Raw genomic sequence first — 23,578 nt, 5'->3', positions numbered from 1 at the left:
TTCCAGTCCTGGGGTGCTGTCACTGTGGAGTCTGTATGTTCTCTATGTGTTTGCATTGTTTCCTCTGTACCAAGCATACTGGTAGGGTAATTGGTTTTGGGTTGAGTGTCTGGGTGTGCCCTGCTTTGTGCCCATTGCTTGTCAGGATAGACCCTGGCTCCCCAATAACCCCGAATTGGATAAAGTCATTGGAAAATGGAAGAATGGAACACCATGGGAAGGGTTTGAATAATTTTGCAAGGCACTGTATATATTTTTTCCAACAGGACTTGTTCACCATTATGATAGTAAGAAGGGCACAGTCCGAAGGAAATCCATGAGTGAAAATGACTGCAACATCTATGAAAGAGACGCTAGGGCTCGACCTTCTAAAGGGACATGCCAGTGGAATATCGGAGCTCAGGTCCAATGTAGTTCGAGTCTTTATCAGTTCAACTTTCTCAGGTAAGTCTATTTTTAAAACATCAATCGGTTGTCCTGATGCAAAGCTTCCAGTTCCCACAGTTTCTGTTTGCAGACGCAAATTGATTAGGGGAGGTTAGTCACCTAAACCTAGCTCTGGAGAATAAAAATCCCCCAGAACCTACAGTATCACTGTCCTTACAGAATAAAAAGATGGGAGATAAGTTCCTACGTGCCGCCTCACCTGTTTGAATAATGTACAGAAATTCAAATTAAAGGGGTTAAAATCCTGATAATGTTTTATTGTAAAAGTATGAAGCCCTCCCCACACATTTTCTTCAGAATAAAAATAGCCTAGGCTCAGGATAATATGTGCTCATTGCCCACTGAAAAGATGTTCCAAAGGTTTAGACACTGTAAATCAATTTTGTGTTTTAGACATGAGCAGCGAGAGAGATGCTCTGCTGGAAAAAGCTTACCCAGAACTACAAGTCTACTGTCAGAGTCTCGGCTTAGTCTTTGAGGTGTGTATAATTCCAAAGACCTGTTTCTGGGTCACATTATTAGAAAGGGTTGAGTGCCATGGTTTAATAAAGGAGAGCAAGTCCAATAAAAACTGCACCAAGTCAGGTGTAATTTGAACATTTTAAAGAACAGGACAGATGTCTTTGGTAAATGGTTGACATCTGGAGTCATCAGTTATTCTAATGTGCTCCTGTTCCTTTCTTTAAAAACTCAGAGTGAAATCCTGGTGTTCAGACACATGCCTTGACAATCTACTTTCCTAGGTTGTGGATATGAGATGGGGGGTCCGCGATACCATAGTTGTGGATCACATGACCACCGAATTGTGCCTCCAGGAGATTCAATCATGTCGGAGGGTGTCTGTGGGCCCCACCTTCACTGTGAGTGGAATACGTTGCTCCTTACTGGTGGCCAACTGTTCAATAAAGACTGTTTCACAATGCCTTCAACTTCCTTTCTTTCCTTCTTTAAAGTATCTCTGTTTCCAAAGTTATGTATGCCATATAGTAGCTCCCATATCATGCAAAATGGGTCAAACGTCCACCTGGGTCTTGTGATCTTAAATAGCTCTTTTGTGATAGTTTTCTCTGGGTATACTGTATGTATTTATAGTTAAGTCATCATTACTAGAACCCTAGCTCTTTGTTCAAATTTGCTTCTTCGCATGTGTGTCTCAACAGCTGGCTTTGTGAAGGTTTGAAAAAAGAGTTATTCTGATTGCTAATTGCACAGAGTGAGTGAAACCAGCTTCTACTGGCTCTACCTCGTTTCTTCTCTCAGGCCCTCGTTGGTAATCGGTATGGCTACCGGCCCATCCCCCGGGTCATCCGGGACGAGGAGTTTGAGCTCCTTCTATCCAAGCTCCACCCCGACGGCGACGCGGTGAAGCTCCTCAGCCAGTGGTTTTGGAAGGATGAGAACTCGGTCCCGCCCGTTTACATCCTCCAGCCAATCACCACCCACCTCCGTCACTATGACGATAACAGCCCAGAGAGCCAGCTGCAGAGGGAGAGGGACATCAGGGCCTGGCAGACCACAGAAGCCCAACTCTCCCGGCTGCTCCGAGCGGCTGCAGCTCAAGCGGAGACTGACGGAGACTTCACCCAGGAGCAGAAGCACAGGTTTTTCAAATCAGGTACCAATTGATAGGTTTTAGCAGTCAGACATCCACCAAAAAAAATGTGCCTGTGATAAACCCAAGTGAAATAAATGTCTCTTTCTCTGCTTAGTGACGGAGTGGGAAATTGAGCAGGGTATGTTGGAGGCACAGAAGAATGAGACCTATGCAGTGCTCTTCTTGAGGGAGCTACCTAACCTCAGCAGGACCAACAGCCAGGAGAGCGTCTCCCAGTTCATTGATGTCACCAGGGATGGACTTGTGGACCTGGAGGCCCAGGAGCTCCTGTCCAGCTTGAAGGCCCGGATTTTAAGCTTTTGTTCTGGACAGCTCAATGTCCATTCAGTGCAGCTCAGCAAGGGAGCCATTGACCCACAACGCCAGGAACACGCCAAGTACCTGCAGAGCCTCTGTAAGCAGTTTGTCTCCCAGATGAAACAGCAGATCAGCAGAAGGGCTGCACAAACTATGGGAGAGAAGGAGTGGGGTTGGCTTCTTCGGGAGATCACTCATCACATAGTTCTGAGCTTGGCCAAGTGTGCCGTATTCTGTGGGCGAGGTAACCTCCTAAACACCATCTGCAAAGCCATCCAGGACTCAAACAACAGCCATCATGGGCCTCTGATTGTTTATGGACCTTCTGGCATTGGGAAAACAGCCATAATGTGCAAGCTGGCACAGGAGGTGTATTGTGTGTTGGGCTCTGGGGCGGCTGTGGTGTTGAGGCTTCTGGGTACATCACCTCTGAGCTCCGAGATCGACTCTGTTTTGAAGACCATCTGCTTTCAGATCTGTGGTGCTTTTGGGCTGCCCTTTCCCACTACGCAAACCGCCAACACTTATGAAGATCTGGTGAGGTTCTTCCACCGGACTCTTGATGCCGTGTCACAACAGAACGAGCCACTTGTCCTCATTCTAGACTCCCTGGACCAGCTGTCACCCTCTAACAATGCCCACAAACTGCACTGGCTACCTAAGGAGATCCCCCCAAATGTTCACCTCATCGTCTCCACTTTGGAGAAGGGATATTCCATTTTGGAGGTCCTCCGAGGGGTGATCTTGGAGCCACAGAGTTTTTTCAAGGTTGAACAGCTGTCTCGGGACCAAGGGGGAGAAGTCATTGATTCCTACATGAGCGCAGTGAAGCGTTGTTTGACTCCAGCACAGAGGGAGCTCGTGCTCCAGAGCTTCAGTCACTGCGGTCATCCTTTGCTGATGAAGCTGACCCTAGATGCTGCCAAACAGTGGACATCCTACACACCCCTGTCTGAGCTCCGGGTTGCAAGCACAACTCAGGAGGCAGTGTCACTGCTCTTCGAGCGCCTGGAGAAGCAGCATGGAGAACAGCTTGTGAGCCACGCTTTGGGATACATTGTCTTGTCAAAGTAGGTGGCCCAACATTATCTAATAAAGTTGTGGCTGTGGCTCCACAGTAATGAAGCAGTCAGACTCAAAATGTTTCTGGTCCTTGTTTAAAGAATTCAAAGAATTAAAAATAATTTAGTTGGAGTCCACCAAGGAGGAAACCAAAAGCCAGATATACAACCAGACAACAAGAATGTGAATCTTTTCTTGTGAAACATTCCATTGTTTAGAAAAGTTTATTTTCCAAAAATATACATTTTTCCATCTAATTAAGCTCAAGGCTCTGTCAAAGCAAAGCACTCTGTGGTGGAATTATGGGAAATATAGAGGGTCTTATTGAAAGGAAATTTTGATTTGTTGAAAATAAATTTTGAGATTCGCCGAGCACTCTGGTTTTGCCCGAAGCTTTTGATCCTCTTGCAGGCGCGGGCTGACGGAGGCCGAGTTGCAGGACGTCCTGTCCCTGGATGATGCCGTTCTTGCTGACATCTACCAGTACTGGCCCCCGCCGAACTGCGAGATCATCCGCCTGCCCCCCCTGCTGTGGACGAGGCTCCGGCACGACCTGGCCGAGTATCTGGTGGAACGGCAGTCTGACGGGACCAGAGTCCTGGGGCTCTATCACAGGTGAACCAAGCACATCTCGACCACGAGGAGCGGACCCAGGCTTAGAGGACTGTGGAACAATAAAGCAAGAATACTGTTACATTTCCCTTCTCCAGACCCAGCAACTGGCAAGCATTTGTGAAAAGTAACGTTGAAAAAGAAAGTAAGATTCACCAAGTAGTTCATTCAATTTGTAGCTTTCCAATTGTGAAGGCAGAAAATGCAGAATTTTAACATCACTTTTTATTCATTTCTCTTCTTTACATGTTGGTCTGTCATTGTGCTGACTACCCAAAAAAAGCAATGTCTTTTAAAAAAACACCTAAAAACAGCTTTTATCAGTTAAAAAAACACATTCTTAATATTAAATTGCCTCATCTCTCACCAAACACTCCTATTATTTTAGTTTTCCCTCTATATTCATTTAAATTAAAACATCAATAAACTGGACTATAAAGCTGTTAGGAGTTCACAAACCTGAACAGATAAGAAAGAGATTATGTTAAACCTCTCATCTGACCCCATAATCCTAACCTAGGAGTTTGCATTTCTTTATGTAAATCTAAACCCATGTAATTGATGCAGCAGCAAAACACATTTGTTTAATCATTGGTCAAGGCTGGAGAAACCAGGGAGTTTCTCCCTGCCGGTCTGCCGGTCCATGTGTTCAGCCCATACAACAACTTGTAAAAATTGCACAGGCACTCAGAAGAATAACCAGCAGTCCACTGAGTGATCTGCTCTCTCTTTGACAGACAGTTTATTGAAATGGTCCAGAAGAGATACCTTTCAGCGGAGCGCAGGAGCCGAAGCCACAGCATCCTGTCCGAATTCTTCCTGGGCACGTGGAGCCAGGGGAACAGAAAGCCCGTGCTCCTGCCCTCGCTGAAGACCAGCCTGAGTGCTGACAGAAAGGTACGCAGGAAGGCCTGACTTCTCTAGTTGACCCTGCGGTGCTTATAATTTAAGTCACAAATGCGTTTCAGATTTTGATCAGTGTACAGTAGTTTCACTATGTTTTGGAAGTCATTGTTGGGGTGATATTGGTAAGACCCAACCAAATCTCTTTTCTAAACTCAAAAGGCACTTAGTTTGTGTTTCCCTTTAAAATGAAATCAATAGGATTGATAGGTTTGTTTGGAATAGTTTTCTGATAATACTGGATCTAAGTTGTTGGTGCTCCAACCTTCAGGCATGATGGAAGAGTTTTTGAACAGCTGCAGGTTATATTAATCAGGTCTACTGATCTGAGGCCACATGTCTCTGTAACTGGATTGGGAAGTGTTCGTTGTAGTGTTACATCCTGTGTGTTGAGCAGGTGTCACCTCAGCCTCTGTGGTTCACCAAGCACGTGGCCAATCGGAGGAAGCTGCAGGAGCTGCCCTATCACCTCCTTCATGCAGGGCGCTGGGAGGAGCTCCGACAGGAAGTGATTGGTGAGATCTTTGGTCAAGTTAAAGTTCAGAACCAAATAGAGATCATAAACGAAAGAATCACGTTTCTGTTACTGTGTGCTGAGTGTTTGTGGCACAATAGTGACAAGTTCTACAGGCACTGGGACCCTTCTCTCTGCACAGGCTGTCAGACCCCCAGTGCCACCATTGTACCCACATACCAGCACAGGATGGTATTTCAATAACTGAGGTTTTATTCCTATAGCAGCTCACAGTTACAGACAGGATAGTAACACTTTCAGCTCCAAATGAATAACAATCCAGGACCCAAAGGTATCCAAGATCCCAAAATAACATCCCTTAAAATTGTAACATTGCTTAACTGCCTTTCTCATATCAAAAACACAAAAACCCCTGCTCCAGGGCATTGAGCAAAGTCTGGCCATGAAAACTGACCTCCACTGCCTAAGGCTTATGGAGTGACGACTAGTTTCCGACTTAATGCCATTTTGTGTGCCACCTGCCCAGAGGTGTGCAGCTCTTCGATACAAACCTGTGACTCTGTGGCTGTTCTGTGGCCTGTAACTGGGTTTCTCCTTGAGGGTTCTGTCGCTATGCAGCTCAGGTCTGAAGTCTCCAAACCTTTTTCCAGAGCATGAGTACCCTAGCACTGGATACCCAGACTCTCCCTAACCTTAGGGAATATACTTAGAGGTGAGATTCTGCCTGTCATTGCTGGAGGTACTCTCATCCGAGAGCTCCCCCTCTGCAGGGAATCTCTCAGCTACCACCGAGACTGATATCACGGCACCAGATTAAGTCACCAGAGAAGATTCTTGTAGTTAGCACTCTCGCTCCACCTGAGCTTCAACACAGTCTAGATCTCTGAGCCCTTTGCTCACTGATTCCCAGACGCAGTGATCCCTGTGGATATTAAGTTTCGCCTCCCCTCTGTGAACTACAACAATCTCTCTTGTTAATCCATGGTGTTCCTCGATTCCTTTGTAATCTCCTTTGAGATTAGTTCGTTTTTTTATTGGCCCCTTCCGGAGATCCCTCAGGTACCACCTTAGAAACCAGGGCTATTTAGCAACCGAATCAGTGTTCCCTTCCCAGCCGTCTCGTACTCTCGAAGGACTTACTGTACACACTGCAGCTTCTCTATCCCTTTGGAGAATCTGAATGCTGGCAGTTGCCTGCAGTTTATAACAGAATGAAACTGAGAAACATGCTCCTACACGAGTTTGGAACCCTTGTGGGGTACTGAGAGAGATCTTGGGCTCAGGGAAGGAACACTTAATCCTGATAGCCTCATCACTAGCTATCCAGCAATCTCTTATAGCCCAGAGTCAAGTTAGTCCTAAATATTGGCACTAGTTTATTACTATTAGTAGCAGTAATAAGCAGTGATAAGCTAGAATAAACTCAATGCTGGACCACAGGCTGTTTGACAAATGTTTTCTCTTACTTTAGGTAATACAGACTGGCTGTGCTGTAAGACCCTTACCTGGGGAATAGCAGGGGTCATTGAAGACCTGTCCATGTGCACTGAACACAGCGACAGCCCTGAGCTCCAGCTCATACGAGACACGTGTCTGCTGTTGAAACCTACACTGGATTTCATCGAAGGACAAATGGGTAAGATTGGATTTTGCCTGTGCATCGTGAAGACTCTTGCACGTTCTGATTTATGTTCCTTTTGGTTTCTTTCTCTCCTATAGACCCTTCCCTCTTCTACACCGAAGTCTTCTCCAGGCTCTGCTGCTTTGCTGACTCATACCCTTCGCTGATCGGGCGCCTGTGCGTTCAGTGCCAGGACTGGTTTTCTGGCTGTAAGAACCCAATACTTATCCCTCAGTGTGGCTTCTTCCAGGCTCCAGGAGGTCCTCTGAAGACTACTCTCACAGGATTTCAGAAAGGTACAGTGTGCAGCCCCAGCAGATCTTACTATCCATGTCTCGGGCAAATGCAGGTGCAGAGCAAACTGTCACAGACTGCTGAGATATGGCTGTTTCTTTACAATCACCTAGATTTCGGTATCAGATTAGGAAAATAAGATTTTGGACGGACTGCTCTATGAAAACTTATGTGAGCAAGACTTCATCCGTGGCTTTTAGGGTGGGTTTTGGGATGCTGTGCCATGCTAATTCATTTATCAATCTTTAAAAATAACTAATTTTTATTAATCATATCAGCAGCTCTGCCACCTTCAAACCTTACAAAGCTGGAGCTGGTTAGTGCATGAAAATTGCAATGGCATCAGAGGACCATTGGGCGGAGTGCATCTCTTTTTTTGATCCAGAAATTCTAGACATAAATTGTAGCAGAACTTCAAATTGTGCAGTCATTCAGAGCAAATGTTAAAATGATCAAATTATAGAAATCATACATTCAGTAACTAAATTCCAATTCAGTTTTCATGTTCTAGCCTTATACAATATTATCAGAATTGTTCATATTCTTATAGTAGGTAGCAACTAAAAATATAAAGAATATATATGCATGATATATGCAGAGTGTCGGGCAAGAACTTAAACATCTGAGGATAAGCCTCCAGCTGTAATACAGCTTCCTTAGGATAAGAACAATAAAATACAGTTCTAACCTTCTCCTCTAAAGGAGTGACGGTGATGGACCTGTGTGCTGAGAAGGGTCTCTTGATTGTGGGTTCTGAGGAGGGAAGAATGATCGTGTGGAGCCTGCTGGACACAGAAGTTGTCCACACACTGATTGGCCACACAGGTGAGGGGAGGAAACACTTCTCAAGGTCAGGCTGGCAAAGGAAAGTCCGGATATATACAGTAAAAAGAACAATGTTGACGGAAACAGTAGGTCTGAGAATATCTGATAACAAGTAAAGGTTCATTCCGTGCTGAAAAATAGAAAGATGAATAAGGTGGCTGGAATTGAAAGCACAGGAGAGGAAAGGACAGAGAATGTGAGAATGGATGGTGAGGATTTATAAAGAACTCAGTCTGTCTTTTCCAATCTTCTCCATTCATTAACAGATTTCAGCTTTTCACAACTCTTCCTCATATCCCCCTTCCTGTGGATTCTCCTCACCTGTGCCCATTCTCACCCCTGCTCTGTGCTGTGTTCGTTTGTCCTTTATTTTCACTCTCTCTCTCACCCAAAGATTCAACAGCTAAAATGCTGTGTTTCTTCTTGCGGTGTTCAACATTTTCAGTCTGGGATTAGCTTCACTAGTTCCTTTGCCACCAGCACACACTGACACAGCTGATCACTGAGACAGGTCTTGAGACTTTAGAAAGTCGTTCACCAGGTCAGATTTTAGCTCACTGAAGCAATCAAGTGAAGAATTAACAAGCTGACAAAAAACACTGGTATCAGTTCTATATTTTAGAAGCTACTTATAGCTCAAAAGTTCATGATATTTGTTTAAATACATCTGGCCCAAAATCTGCTATCAGAAAGACAAAGATTACCTTCGTTTCTATTGATGTAATATGCTGAATCCAAACAACTTGTTCTGTACGAAAATGTATATTTAGGGAAGGTGGTAAAACGTAACAATATACTTTGCTTGAAAAGTGACTGTGGATCTGCAGATACTGTAATTGTTTTTCTTGCTTTAGTAAAGCGATTGGTAGCTGGAAGTAAATGCGTTGTGGTTGTTGGTAGCGGAGGTGCAGAGTGTGAAGGTGCTGGACAAGGGAGCTCGCTGTCTGTCGGCGTCCAGGGACAGCACCCTGCGGCTGTGGGACCTGCTGAGTGGGAAGCAGATTTACTGCATTAACGAGGGACAGTTCGGTGCCCCAGTCTGCACCCAGCGTCACGTGACAGAGCAGAGGGGAGTCATCTATTCAACGTCTGGATCGCAGGTACAGCCAAAGCGTTTCACATCATCAGTAGTTCTGTGTCTCTCTTATTATTTGGAGTCTCCAAGTGCTTTGTTTCCTTACGAGACTACAAGGGAACCTGATACGAGTATTCAAAATCCTCAAAAGGCCCCAACAGGGTCAACACGGAGGACGTCTTCAGAATGACCGGTGAGACACGAAGCAGAGGACACACGTGGAATCTAAGTAGAAGTGCATTTAAAACCAAGAACAGGAGACATGTCTTTTGCACAAAGAGTTGTGAGAGTGTGGAACAAGCTATCCAGCCATGTGGTTGAAGCCAGTACCATGGTTTCTTTCTTGAATCAGTCATCAACTATCAGACAGGCCAGTGGGCCTAATGGCTTCCAATTGTTTGTAACCTTTCTCTTGTTCTTTCTGATTCTGAAATGGTGATCGTTAATCACGTGTGAGCGAATTCCCCATGCTGCACAAGAAGAAGGAGGACCTGCTTGTTTGCTCCTCCGTGAGCCCGTTGTTGTCTGACAGGCTGTGAGCCCCACAGCCCCTTGCAGGAGAGTTAGTACAAACTGGGGGAGAGGTGCTACTCAAACTGGTGTTGCTGCAGGCCCGCAGGGCAGTGAGCAGGTCCCAGGAACGGCTCCTGCACAGAAAGCCAAGAAAGACCTTGTCCTCCTCTCGCCCAGCCATCCTCACCAGTGCTCTGCCAGCTTTGTGTAGCTAATTGAGGAATCCCAGTGACATGTGGCTAATCTCATGGCCTACTCTGGAAAAGCAGGAGCATGTGGGCCGATTAAGTCAGGCACCATCACTGGTTGCTCAGGAGCATTATTTGCTGTCATTTCACGTGCAACCACAGGCCACTCACAGGAGCTCCCTCTCTCAGATTGTTGGCCATTGCCAGGAGTGTCCTGAATGAAGAACCTTCCTCCTGGTCTTGCTTAAAAATGAAGGGTCTTGTTGTTTCACCACCCGAGTTAAAAACCAGCTGAACGTTTCCTTTGCTTTCTCTCACATCTGTCTGAACAGATGAGCGCTTGGCACCTCGAAACGGCAGAGCTCCTGTTCCACATCGAGGGGGGCGACGCTGCAGTATTTGCGGTTCTCCAGGGGAAGGGGGCAGCTGTAGTCTCCCTCTCTGATGAGGGGGTCCTTACACTTTGGGACAGCACTACCGGTCTGAAACAACGTGCCTGTTCGCTGACGGATGACCTGAAACTGACCTGGACCTGTGTCCTGCCGCTAAGAACATGTGGAAGAGTGGTCGCTGGCTCCAGGGAAGGATCAGTTTATCTGGTAAACCCTCTGAAACTGTAACAACTACCTGAGACATTGTCACAAATGAATTCTACCCTGCTCCTGTGTCCGATGCTGTGTCTGTGTTTGTTGACTCATGCTTCTGAATTTTGAAGTGTGCTGCTATTATTAGAAAGTGCTTGTGAGTGGAAGGACAGAATGCTGCAGAATCTCGGAAGGAAGACTGAGGAATGACCCCTTGCAATTGAAAAATGTCACGCTCTTGATTTGTCCACTTCAAATCTTTTCAGAAATATCTGTGGAACATCCAGGCTTGGACCATAAACTCAATACTAACTCTAAAAGCAGTATTCAGAAACCTAGTCCTGTGTTATTCTGGGGAACATTATGAACAAATAATTGTGCTCTTACAAAAACCAGCCCTTAAAACAGACCTACTTTAATTTTAATCTGCTTCCTCTGTAGGTGTCAGAGGACGGGAGGTGCTCTGTTGCAAATGTTTCTTCTTCTGTCTCATTTCTTGCTGTGTCTGATGATGAAACAGTTCTGTGTGCAGGTAAATCTTAAATGGTAGTAAGTTTTAGAACACTAGGGGGCAGGTATCTACTAGTCCATCGCAGGGCACACTCACACTCACACACCCTGGACGGGACTCCAGTCCATCGCAGGGCACACTCTAGCAGCTCCGGTCCAGAACTGGACTAAGGGCCAAAGCTCTGCAAGGCAGCAGTGCTGACCACTGAGCCACCCTGCTGCCCTCGCTACACTGGCAATTTGTATTAACGGACTTAACAAACATACAAGTACAATTTCCAATTCTGATGACAATAAGACTTTTAAACTAACAAAAGCCGATGGCTACCTTCCTTAACATAACATATCAAGCCTTCATTCAACCAAACAGAGTTAAAAGGTGAAATTTCCATTAGTGTCTTGTACATGGACACCGAGGAGCTCGTCTGCATTTATGAGCAGTGAGAGATACATGTTGGTTTGTGTTTTCTTTTATAATGCAGGCTATGCAAAGCACATTGCAATGTTCCGGGTCACCGCTGACTCAATGGAGAGGTTCTTGGCGCATAGCTTTGAACATGAAGATATCGTGCTGACGGCGGCCATAGCAGAGAACCGCAGTGTGGTGGTCACTGGGTCACTGGACGAAACTATACGGGTGAGCAGGTTCCACAGGTCATCATGCAACCACCGATTTCACTGCGATCACTTAAACACGTGACCCGTACATGTATGTAAATCAGAGATCATCTGGCCAGGAGGGTTATCTGGAGTGGGGCTCCCCAGGACCCGGGTGGGTGACCCTGCTGTAGACAGATCAAAGCCAGGCCTCCTGTGGTCAGGGCTGGTGGACAGCTTTGCATAAGCACGCTCTGCTTCATCGGTACCCGTCCTCTGCTTCTGCCTCTTGCCGCAGGTGTGGTGCTTATCCCAGGGGCTGCTCCTGGACTCTTTCACCGGCATGGGGGCCGCCGTCACGGCCCTGGCTCTGCTTCAGGACACTGTCGTCTCCGCCTCCAGGAGCGCCTACTACCTGAAGCTCTGGCAGCTGGATTACAGCCGCGGCCACAAGACCAAAGCTCCCTTCCCGGGCCGCGGTTTACTGCCGACCCTTTCACACAGCGGGGATTTTGTGTACTTCCTCAGACCAGGAGACAGGCGGGAAGTTGTCGTGTGGGACTGCCAGTCGGGTAAATGAACTTAAATAATGATTGTTTTAATAGATCTATACGGGCATGCATTGTTTGTTTTAAGTCAATAATTGATTTTATTTCATGTTCTCTTTTTTAAAAAAAGATATAATGGCATTGTCAGCCAGTAATAACTCAGGGAGAGGGTCTGATTATTATTCTGTCCATCCCGGACTCAAATGTAGACCTTCCTTGCGCTACACCTGAGACAGAAACAATATTTAAATTTGTCAATTTTCACCGTCAGTGAACGCCGTTAGTCACTTACCACATCTAGCCAGCAGGTGTCGCCCCTCACAGCGCAGTCAGTACCAGGAAAACCCGTTGCAGGTTGTTTTGTAAAAGGGCACATCTAACACTTTTCCCTCCTTGTTCCCCATCTTCCCCCGGCCCGTGTAACAGGCCGGTGCTCGGAAGAAAGGGCTGTTTCCGCCGAGGTGTCCTGCCTGGAAGTAGCCCAGTCAAGGCAGCTTTTGTTCTGCGGGCTGCAAACTGGCACCGTCCTCATCTACCCGCTGGGCTTCGGGCCGGAGGCCATGTGCATCCCTCCTCCGGAGTCTCTGTCCCCGGTGCTGTGCCTGGCGGTCAGCAAGCGGGAGGACCGGCTGGCCGTGGCGTATGAAGACGCCATCTGCGTGTTTGAAATCAGCCCGGGCGACGCCTATCCCACAGTGGAGCGGGCCCTAGGGAAGCTGCCCCTGCCGGGCCCCGGGCGGCCCTCGGCGCTCTCCTGCGCGGCCGTGCTGTCGGACTGCAGAGTCCTGTACGGCGCTGACAGCGGCCAGGTCTGGCTGCGCGACCTCGGGGGCTCTGAGACCGTGGCCCTGGAGGAACACCGCACGAAGGTCACATGCATCGCTGTCAGTAACAGCGAAGAGTTCAGCCTGATCGGGTCCCAGGACTCCATCCAGCGCCTCTGGCGTCTGTCGCCCTTACTCCTGGACCACGAGATGAATTACAAGGTGAGCACCCAGGGGCGACGTGTGTTTATACAGGATCTTGAGACATGAGGCAGTCAAGACAGGAGGACTGAGAGTGCTGCATGTGAGCAGGACAGGCGAACCCTCTCACTGTGGAACTGGGACATGCCTGAAGCATGCTGCATTCATCCAGTGTCATGGGAAACCTTCTCCTTCAGCTGAGATACTCAAGTAGTACTGTTTCCATCAGACAGCAGGAGAGTGGATTGGGATCACGGTGATTGTTTGTCTATTATATTGTAACGCAACGGGGGCTCAGGCTGGCTCTTACACAGTACCTGTCGGCCGTAAGCGTTACAATATACTATATATATGATTCATTGGTTATTTCCTAAATTCTAAAGTTAGAAGATGCTAAAAACATCAATTACAAGTAAAATCTTGCAGCGCCTTATTTGCCAAGTTGCAATAATGGCCACGTTTACACTTTACAAACTGCTGATGTACATCAATAACTGTTACATTTAAAAAATGTATCTCAATAAATGAAAGATTTAGTATTTTGTAATGTTTTTGACCTGCAATATGACCTTTTGTGCCATTTATTGAAAATGTATTTTCTTACTCTTTCTAAAAGTAAACATTTTGTTTTTATTTTGTATAATTGTTTTCAGCATGAAAAGTGAAAGTGATTTTCAAGGAAGACTAATGTCAAACATGAAATGTAATTTCTACGTAGAAAATGTTGCGCAAAAAGAGAACAACTCTTCCACCCAAAGAAAAGCCACTTACAAGGTGCTTAGTTTTCCAATGGGCCAGCATTTTAACTTGCTTTGTCTTGATAATCATTACCATGACCTCTTTTAGCGCATTGTGTGCATGTATCATTTTCCAAAGAAGCACTATTTGTGGTGCTGATTTTGATTTGCAATTTGTACTGATTATCCCCGCTGTTTCTCCGGTGCCAATCAATCTCTTCTGTTTGATGTCCAGGGTTTCTTTTTCGAAGGGATTCTCTGTGCGGTTTTCTCCGAAGACGATCGCTATGTGTTCACTGGCTCGCAAGACCGAACAATCAAAGTGTGGGAAACCAGCAGTGGTAATTACGGATTTTTTAATCTTTTATTTCAGTGCTCCTGTACACCAATAGTGTTTGGGGGAACTTTACAGGGTAAAACAAACAAGAGACAAAGAAACGGTACAGAACAGAAATAAAGAAGTAACGATAGAGATTCAAAACACGTAGAAAATAAGAAACGGAAAACATGAATTAAAAGCCCCATTAAACAGATATGTCTTGATTCTAGAGTTAAAAACTGTCAGAGAGGTGACGTGTCTCAGTGTCAGGGAGTGGGTTCTGGAGCAGGACGGCCGAGCGCAGGCGCAGAGACACCCCTGCGTCAGAAAGCGCTACTAAAAGGTTTAGAGCGGAGATCCCTGCTTGGTACGTAGGGAGCGGTCAGAGATGCCAAGTACTAAGTACGAGTGCGGCTTTGGTGTGTAGGGCCTTAAAAAGCGTCTAACCTGGGTTGTAAACCTAGAGCCCCTGACCACGGATGCTGCTGCACTACTCAAAAGTCACAATTAACTTTTTTGCCAAATCGATTTTTGTGATGTGCTCGAAATAACATAGAAAAAAGACAGGGGTGCAGAGAAGCGAAAGAAAAAGCATAAGTAACATACGCATGTCAAACACCGAGTACGTATATAATAATGAAGATTACCCATGCGTACAGTACGCACGGTAGGGACCTCAAGGTGCCGGAGATCACAGAGAGGCTGTGTCCTCGACAGTCCTGTCAAACTGCTGCGTCTGTCTGCGTGCTGGACAGATTCTTACAGACTAGCTGCGCCGCCAGTCATAACGGCTCATATGAGCCTGTAATAATGTAAACATGTTACACTCGATTACTAGTACAGTAATCACTACTCCACCCGTGACAAGCAGTAGCAAAATATTGCACACTTTGGCCAAAAATAATCCCTTTGCTTAGACAATATTCAATCCACCATAAATGCAAGGATAGCGAACTTGAAAAGGCGAAAACCAATTAACTCTTATTTAGGATGAGTCCTTCTTGGTGACATTTTGTCGCGCACGGTCCCTTGGCACTATTCGGGAGAGACGGCTTTCCTGTATTGCGTTTGCTTCGCAGGACGGCTGTTAGCGGTTCAGTACGTTTACGCCTCAGTTCCTAAGATCGTGGCCTGGGCTGACGGCTTCGCGGCGATTTCTCAGCTGGGATTCGTGATCAAGGAGAGATTCCGCTGCCCCGAGTCCATAGACCCACAGTACGACCCGCTCCGAAACGTCCGGGCGCAGTGCGAGGTCACGTCCAGGAAGACAGCGGCATCTCTGCCGCTGAGCTCAGGGACAGCAGCTGGACTCCGGGCCCAGCATCGCCGACGGGAACAGAAGTCTCGGAACTCACAAATGTGCGCTTTATTCTGACGTTGATTTTTTTATTCGTGTGCTATATAGTCTCAGCTGTCTGGAGTAAGAAAAAATAAGTGTCTTAAGTAATGGACCTTTTCAAATCCAAATAGGTATTCATGTATTCACGGGGTCCTTGATTGCACAGTGTGAAGTTTATTTTTTATGGGATTAAGAATAAATATTCCAAATAAATTATTTTTTTATTTACTATTGAGTCCTCAGTGGCAAGTTCAAAATGCATTAGAACTTGCCTTCATCTTTAATGATACTACAGTGTTAATGTTTTTACTTTAAAGTGTAAAGTTCTTTATGAATTGCATGCAATCTTATTTTCCCCTCTGCACAGTTCTCAGTGTTGCCCTAGAGGATAAAAAACACATCTGAGTCTGAATACCTAAGATTATTAAGCATTAGTTTTAATATTAAAAGACTCAAATGCAGATTTTTAACCATTTACAATAAAATATTGTAGTTAAAGAATTTTATTTTCATGTTCTCAGATACAATATATAAAAAAATCACATACACCTGTTTCAAAATACAATTGAAATGCATAAAGTGTTTCACAGACTTGAGATGATCTTCACATGTGTTTGCATTAAAAAAGAGTTAATACATTAGTTAAAAATAAATATTGAAAATGATACATGGGCTCTTTAAGCAAAAACAAAATTTCCCCTCCCAAGTCTAAAGCCTGGTTGAGCTGGACACCTGCTCTTACCCTGAACCTTTAATTTTGTGCAAAAGACATGACAAATCGAAATGACATTTTTTATATGCAAAATCGCAGTCTTAGATTGCTCTGCTGGGGCACTGAAACAGTTACACTATATGTACTGTACGGTACAATCTTGATCACAATTACAGGTTTGTCAGCACCTGCTACAACTGGAGTGAATTGTCCCAAAAGCGTACCGTAGGTACCTACTGTTTATCATCATCAGCTAAAATGATAAAACAGGTTGCCCAAGCACTGCTTTCTGGGGTAAATCAGATTAAATGATCTTCTTACAAATCATTTTGGGCTTAGAAGGAATCAATAATCACATAAGCAAATGATCAAAGACTATACAAGAATTAAGTAAGCAGCTCAACATGTATGCAGTCAAGACAGAAAATTCTAGATATATATCCAAGGTGCCATGCTAAAGTTGCTCAACACAATTGCTTTGTGTTTAATTTCACATTTTGAATTACTGTAATAGTGTAAACACCTCTGAAAAGCTGCATGTTTCTACCCTTTTGCTAATTCCTCAGTTTGCTAATTACGGTTCCATGTGTCCCACACACCACAGCCTCCAGTCTGTACTCTATCAGAATGCTTTGCATTTAAATGTAAAGCTTTGCTCTGCAACATTCCTGTTTCATTGTGATAAAGTTACCACAAACTATGTGGTCATTTCAGCTGATATCTGGGTTTGTCTCCTCTCCTGATAATGTGCACTCAGATATTTCTAGAAACCTAAAGAGAAGCTAATATGAATTAAAAAAATGAAACTGTAGAACTCCAAATATATGTATATACATTACATTTCCATAGCAGAGTAAGATGAGCACCTCTCACAGTGGATAGTGTTTTGTGAGACTCATATTTTATTGCCTAATTCTCCCCCTGGCAGGGCTCACTTGCACAATACTGGGGTACATTCTAAAACACAATCCTTGTCCAATGTCTGACCCCATGAGCTATTTAATGAGCAAACTACATCACACTTCCACCAGCCCCCCCAAAGTGTCCGGTGTTATAGAAAGAGGTGCTCATTTTATACTTTCAGGGCACTGCATGTATCCAATCTTAATCTGGAAAAACAGGGCTCTTAAGGTGGGTAACCCTGCTTAGCCTTTAAAACTTTTCTTTTCTTTGCCTGTGTGGCTGTCTTCACTGCCCTTCATCTGCTCCTTCTTGAGTTGAAAGATCTGGATGGCAGCCAACGTGATCATAAAAATCTAGGGGGAAAAAAGTGAAGAGGAAAGCAAGTGTCAACAAGAATTTTTAGACCTAGAGCTAACATATGTTCTGTTTACTCATGCCTAACTAATTTTTACACAAATTGTATTCAGTATTGAGCTGAAGAAAGCTGTCTTGCTCCTTTCTGACTAACAGGTGCGTATGTGATACAACAGTTGCAGATCCCAAAGACTTGGTCTTCATAAATTTGGAAGACGCTCCTCAACTCACAGACTTACAGATTCTCAGTGCAATAATTATATTGTTCTCTCTTCCTAATGCTGTACTAGATACTGAATTTCAAGTAATCTATCATCACTCTACACCTGGAAACATGCATAACATGCTAGATTACAGTGCTAATATAAACAGTATGCAAACTGGCAGCGTAAAAGTGGATTGGAGCTTCACTATATTTTGGATGGCAGTCTTTCACAATTTGAAATGGGTCCCATGTATTTAAATGCAGAGTTGCCTTGTGCAGACCCACCTCTAGGCCAAGTAATCCAATGGTTAATCCTCCTATCAGGAGAAGGTTCTGTTTTCCCCATGTGACAATTTTGTCCAGGCATCCATCAGCGTAAATGTGCTCTTTCACCGACTCTGCATCCAGACTTTGAACTCCATAACCACACATAGTGTTGAGGACTGACTGCAAAAACAAAGCACACAGCAGCTGAACACCATGGGGCAATGGGCCTCTCTCAGAAGAACGAGTACAGAAAATGTCTATTCTACTGTTAATGCTCCAGCCTAAACTGCCCACCGCCTGCAAAAACCTCTAATCCTGCACCAGAGAACATGGATCACTGATTTGTCAGGGGATGTTATCAAACCTTATTTGAGCTACACTCTCGATTTTTATTAATGGAATTAACAAACAGAAATACAATCTCCCTACCATTGCCAAGACCAGATACTGTTTTCTAATTAAACCATCCATGCATTTTCTAAACACTTTATCCAGTACAGGGATCTCGGGAAGAAAAGGAACAGAAATCAGCACAAACGGAGCACTAGTACATGCGGTGGGTTGCGAAAAAGGGAGAGAACTTCGCAGAGTTCTATCGGAGATTACTGCTTCAGTCTTTACAGGTGGTCAGCCTGAGTCCTCCCAGCAAACATAAATATCTGATCATTTGTAAAGATCTGTTGGAGCAGACATTGAAGAGTGAAAGAGTGGAAGCCCTCAGCCCCTAACAAGCTTCATGTATTATTTTATGACCTAAAAGCAGATACTAACAATCCTAAAAAAGTTGTTTGGAATCAGACTTTATGTCGTCACACTTTCACTAAATTCACCCATTTTCACCTCATTTCTCCTCCTGACGCAACAAGAGAAAGGCACGCCACAGCGCTCAAGGCTGGGGTTGGGATCCACACATTCGAAGTAAACATTGAGCGACCAGTCTCTGTACTGCTGCACTCCACAGCACTGAAACTTTGGAAAAGGAAGAAACACATTGATGAATACAGCAAATAGCCCAATTTCAGACCACATGAGGAAACTTATCAACTTTCATGTTGTTCTCTGCCACAGCCAGTTTTAAAAAGCTCCTAATTTAAAAAAACTCCTAATTTACTGGAATATGCACTGTTTTGTCTCATTATAGCAGGTGTTGTATATAGATAATTGGGGAATCAATTAAGTAACTACTCCTAATGTACTTCTATTCTTCCAAAGTTCTTTTAAATCCACTGTTACTGTTGCTGAAAAACAGAAATCCGCTACAAAAGCAAATACATCCTGAATGTCTCCCTCTTGATTGAAATAAAAACACCTTTGTACTGACAGGCATGAATGGTTCATCCCACAGCTGCTCTCATCCAGTCCCATTTCCACATTGGAGCAAAGACATTCCAATGTTTTAAGAACTGTGAGAAATCAGTACAGCTCTGTATCAATATCCACCTTTTTCTGGACAAAATCGATTATGTTTTCCAGATCCATGTCATCCCGGTACTGAGCAATCCCTCTTCTCATGAGCATCTCTGTCCGCTTCAGCACCTGCATTGAGAGTAATATCCCTGTCAGTCTCTTCCCCTGTCCTGGCTGGCAGAACCGCACAACAAAAGCAAGAAACAACAGGTATCCTGCTCAGTACTGCATACCCAGACAACCTACACTGCCTATGCAGACAACAGAGCTCAGAATTGTTATAAAAACCTCTTCCTTCCTGGCACTAAAGTCACTTACTGAGATACCAGTGGTGTAGTTTAGAATACATTTCTTCCTGATTTAGTGGAAAAAATAAAAAGCTGAGGTTTATAAGCTATCTTAAAACTACTAGCCTACATTAGAAATCCTCTAGGGGGAAAGAATTTGAGGATCAGAGTGTTTGCTCTCAGGATGAAACAGTGAGTCTCAAGTGAACTCCCCAAACCAAGAAAATTCTTAGCCGGAGTCTGAAGATGTGATGCCCTGTGACAGCTCTGCTTCAGACTGCTTCCGATGGTAATTCATCCATTTTTCATTTTCACGTGCCAAATGAATCGAAAGGAAAATGTACAGTAACTGGCTCACCAGCGCGTACCATGTCTGAGAACAGAAATCCAAGGGCAGCGGCTGCGATCTGCAGTAAAAGGATGGCTGCTAAGATCACAGCGAACTGAAAAAGACACAAGACCAGTCGATGGGTTAGAGATTGTTGGTGTTTTACGGCTTTAAGAGGGGTGGAAGGTTATGTTTGTCACATCCATCCATCCATCCATTCATTTTCAAACCACTTTATCCAGTACAGAGCCTCTGGGAAGCCAGATCCTATCCCAGCAAGCAGAAGGCTCAAGGCAGGATACACTCTGGATGGGACGCCAGTCCATCCCAGAGCACACACTCACAACCAGGGCTAATTTCCCCAGAAAGGAATAACCTACCAGCATGTCTTTGGACTGTGCTAGGAAACTGGAGCACCCAGAGGAAACCCACCTAAACACAGGGAGAACAAACAAACTCCACGCAGACAGCACCCCAGATCTGGAATTGAACCCGGGCCCTCAGCGCACTGCTCACCACTGCATCACCATGCCTCCCAGATTACATATAAAAAACAATAATGCTTCTTGACTTTATGACCACGTGCATTTTGCTTCATTTGTCAGTGAGTTGCTACAGTCTATGGCATCCTTAGATTTCAAAACCACCTGTTTTCAACAGATGCTGAAATAAAATAGATCCAGCATAAACTGGCTTAAAGCCGTGCAGAAAAAGCAGGCAAGCATGCCAAATCCTGAAAGCATTCAATACTTACAATGTACAGCAGTGCAGTTACATCTCTCAGAGCCCCAAAGCACCCAAAAAATGTAATGATGAACATTAAAGAGCCAATAACAATTAATATCAGGGCAGGGTCTGCGGTCAAGGAGTCTACCACACCTGAAAAAAACACAGAAGAGATAAAAAAATTAACCCTGTATCTTCTTGAATGACTAATTCATACTGTTAAGGAAAGTTTAACTTCATATATCCTATGATGGATAATCTGTTATTTTGTGATTAATACATTGTCACTAATGGTAACTAGCCCCCATGATGAAAGAATACCATGTGAAAAGAATTGTCACGCAGGGGAATCAGTCCTGTGAGGACAGTGTTTGACTGCTGCAGTAAGGTCACACAATGCGCTCATTCCTGTCGTGAAACACTCCAGCTCCCCTGCAACTCTTTATTGGATAAACCAGTTAGAGAGTGGATGGGTTGTAACCGCTGGAATTAGAATACTCCAATCCATTTTCTGCATTCTCCCATACATCTTCTAACTACTGTACTTTGTCTCTTTATTATTAGGTGTTTTATAAAAGATCTGTGCTCAACATTGCAGAAACAAATGCTGTCTCTACAGTAATGTTATTACTGTACATTGGTGCTCTGGGGTTTACATTCTACAGTATGTACTGCATTGGACCAAAGGAATACCATGACAAATATTTCTAAGGAACCTTTGCTGCAGTACAACAGGATTTAATATGGTGAAACACAGTGAAGTGAACCGTAGAAATTAAGGCAATGGTTAGGTCAAACTACAGATCAAGTGCAAAAATATTTGATAATTGAATTAAAATTAATTTAGTTTTCAAGGGATTGAATTGGTTTGCTTTATCTTTCTCCCAGTGGTTTAGCTGGTTAGACTGGGTACTCACCACCCTCCTTGGCAGTTTTGGCATAGATGCCAACTGAGATCAGCACAGCACTTGCAACCTATGTATGTAAGTGAGGAGACAGTAATTTAAGCAACAAATAGCTAAGAAGCACAGAAGTCAGATGTATTACAGAAGAATGTCTGTCTTTACCTAGAGACTTATACAGGACAAATCCCCTCTGTACAGCCTGACATGTAGATATAGACTTTAACCTCCTCTAGAAGAATAAATAATGATCATGCAAGCTCTTATTATATCTTCTATTATTTTGATCTTTTACACTCAACACCATCATAAAGGAAGATGGTTAACCTATACCAAAATCTGTTTTTACAACTGAAAACTAGTTTAATAATGAAGGCCCCCATTAATGCCTTCAGATTATGACTACAAGTGGCCTGTAGTTAGTCATTGCACACCTGGACAGCACACCATCTACAGTATGTATCCTGAGTTGCTGTTTTAGATGTCTGTATCTGCACAGCCTGTATTATTTCCTAATGAACGTGTAAACACTTCCCTGTATGGTGAAAAGTATCAAGTGTTGGTTCATGTCTCAGATCACCACACACAGCCTTTTTAAGAAATGAGTGCACCACACTGCAAAAGATCTAAGTTAGTAGGTATTTCTGTAAAACTGTGTTAAAGAATTTTAGTATTGATATTAATGCCACCAGCTGTATCTGGAAGTAAAACTTTTTCCAAAAAACTGGCATTTTAAACCCCAACATTATTTACATGTAATGAAAAATAACCTACTGTAAGTGAATCAGAGTTCTCCACCATAAACAACATTCTGTGTTTTCATTTTTTTAAATCACAGAAGCCTGCAGGCAAACCATGTGTGGACTAGACGCACCTTTTTCCTACATGTATTTTTCTTGTGAAATAGCTTTAGAACTGTGCAATATGATAGCATCGATTTGTGTGTATTTCGCCTAATTTACTTTTTCTTATCCCCAAAAAATGTTTTTGAAAAATTACCAAGGAAGACTGATTTAAAATCAGCTTGAGTCTAGAGCACACCTACTGTATAAGTTTGACAATTTCACTTGAAAACATTCCCCTGCCTGAACAAATCAAGCAGCAGCCCCTGACTAAGTCTATCTTATAACTTCATAATTTATTAGTAATAATCAGGAATTTATTAGTCTGACCGTTTTATTCAAATGTGCTTATTTATTCCCTCCGGTCACTTTTTTCTGAGTCCCTCTGAGTGCAGTAAATCTTAAGATCTTCAATCTGAGCGAATCTGCAGATGATTCCCCTTGCTGGTCTTCAGGACCATCAGGAAAACGAGCCATCAAAACCAAAAGGCAAACACTTACCCAGAACAGGTAACAGAACGCGAACAGGGTATACCTAATGGTGTCGATTGCCTTCATAGTTTTGAAAGACTTTCCAGGACTTGGTTACCTTTCGAGATGTCTTTGGGGAACATCAGGGGTTGTAGACAGTGGCTGTCGGACTTCACACAAACCCACGTCGTCGATTCGCTGCATTTTCCTCTCTTCTCCTGCGCGGTCGGCTTGTGTGAGCTTGCCTGGACAGGGGCGCTGTGCACATTCTTGACTGAGTAAGAGGAAATACCTGCAGCGTCTGTAGCAGACAGCTCATTCCACCCCCCGGAGATGAAGCAGAAAACCGAAACCAAGCTCACGGCAGTTATCACCCTGGCCTTCGATTCGTTCAATAGAATCACTGTACGATTGCTGAAGTACCCATTACAGGACAGATAACAGGTTTATTAATTGTAGTTTCAGGTTAGATTTTTGTGTGGATCTTGAAATACCTGAAAGGGATTTGTCCTGCTATTCATAATAGGATGCATACTTTAGCCTGTGATTGTACATACTGTAGAAGACAGCCCAAAGGCACAACTACAGTATTTGTTGAAACCACAAATTGAATCATTATTTTCCTGGGAATTGAATGCTCTTTCCACA

At 44.1% G+C, this 23,578-nt stretch overlaps 2 protein-coding genes across 2 annotated transcripts; one reads left to right on the top strand and one right to left on the bottom strand.

Moving 5' to 3' along the window:
* The first annotated feature begins 168 nt into the window (after positions 1–168).
* nwd1 (NACHT and WD repeat domain containing 1) lies at positions 169–15,565 on the top strand. Its single transcript, XM_088907840.1, has 19 exons — positions 169–444; positions 841–926; positions 1,191–1,307; positions 1,708–2,062; positions 2,157–3,429; positions 3,833–4,036; positions 4,771–4,930; positions 5,334–5,451; positions 6,883–7,047; positions 7,131–7,328; positions 8,029–8,151; positions 9,052–9,251; positions 10,260–10,526; positions 10,953–11,043; positions 11,504–11,658; positions 11,917–12,190; positions 12,593–13,152; positions 14,104–14,209; positions 15,267–15,565. Exons 1-19 carry the CDS (start codon positions 327–329, stop codon positions 15,560–15,562), a joined length of 4,866 nt encoding a protein of 1,621 aa, XP_088763966.1. The 5' UTR covers positions 169–326; the 3' UTR covers positions 15,563–15,565.
* Positions 15,566–15,989: 424 nt separating this feature from the next.
* LOC148814033 (tetraspanin-33) lies at positions 15,990–23,056 on the bottom strand. Its single transcript, XM_088907441.1, has 8 exons — positions 22,961–23,056; positions 21,633–21,690; positions 20,744–20,868; positions 20,030–20,104; positions 19,408–19,503; positions 18,808–18,936; positions 17,986–18,147; positions 15,990–17,494 (listed from the first exon to the last, which is right to left on the bottom strand). Exons 1-8 carry the CDS (start codon positions 23,015–23,017, stop codon positions 17,384–17,386), a joined length of 813 nt encoding a protein of 270 aa, XP_088763567.1. The 5' UTR covers positions 23,018–23,056; the 3' UTR covers positions 15,990–17,383.
* Positions 23,057–23,578: the final 522 nt, after the last annotated feature.

This window comes from Atractosteus spatula, chromosome 28 (genome assembly GCF_055471065.1).
Source record: "Atractosteus spatula isolate fAtrSpa1 chromosome 28, fAtrSpa1.hap1, whole genome shotgun sequence".
Lineage (NCBI taxonomy): Eukaryota > Metazoa > Chordata > Actinopteri > Semionotiformes > Lepisosteidae > Atractosteus > Atractosteus spatula.
Note: the sequence above shows the minus strand (reverse complement) of the source record. Positions and strands in the feature narration are given on the sequence as shown.

Bases quoted from the DNA above. Each gene is read 5' to 3' on its own strand.
- nwd1 (XM_088907840.1), top strand. From the start codon at position 327: ATGACTGCAACATCTATGAAAGAGACGCTAGGGCTCGACCTTCTAAAG. The intron at 1,308-1,707 runs GTGAGTGGAATA...TTCTTCTCTCAG, and splicing joins CTGTGGGCCCCACCTTCACT to GCCCTCGTTGGTAATCGGTA. The intron at 7,048-7,130 runs GTAAGATTGGAT...TCTCTCCTATAG, and splicing joins TTTCATCGAAGGACAAATGG to ACCCTTCCCTCTTCTACACC.
- LOC148814033 (XM_088907441.1), bottom strand. From the start codon at position 23,017: ATGAAGGCAATCGACACCATTAGGTATACCCTGTTCGCGTTCTGTTAC. The intron at 21,691-22,960 runs GTAAGTGTTTGC...TTACATACATAG, and splicing joins CGTTCTGTTACCTGTTCTGG to GTTGCAAGTGCTGTGCTGAT. The intron at 20,869-21,632 runs GTGAGTACCCAG...TGTTTTTTTCAG, and splicing joins CAAAACTGCCAAGGAGGGTG to GTGTGGTAGACTCCTTGACC.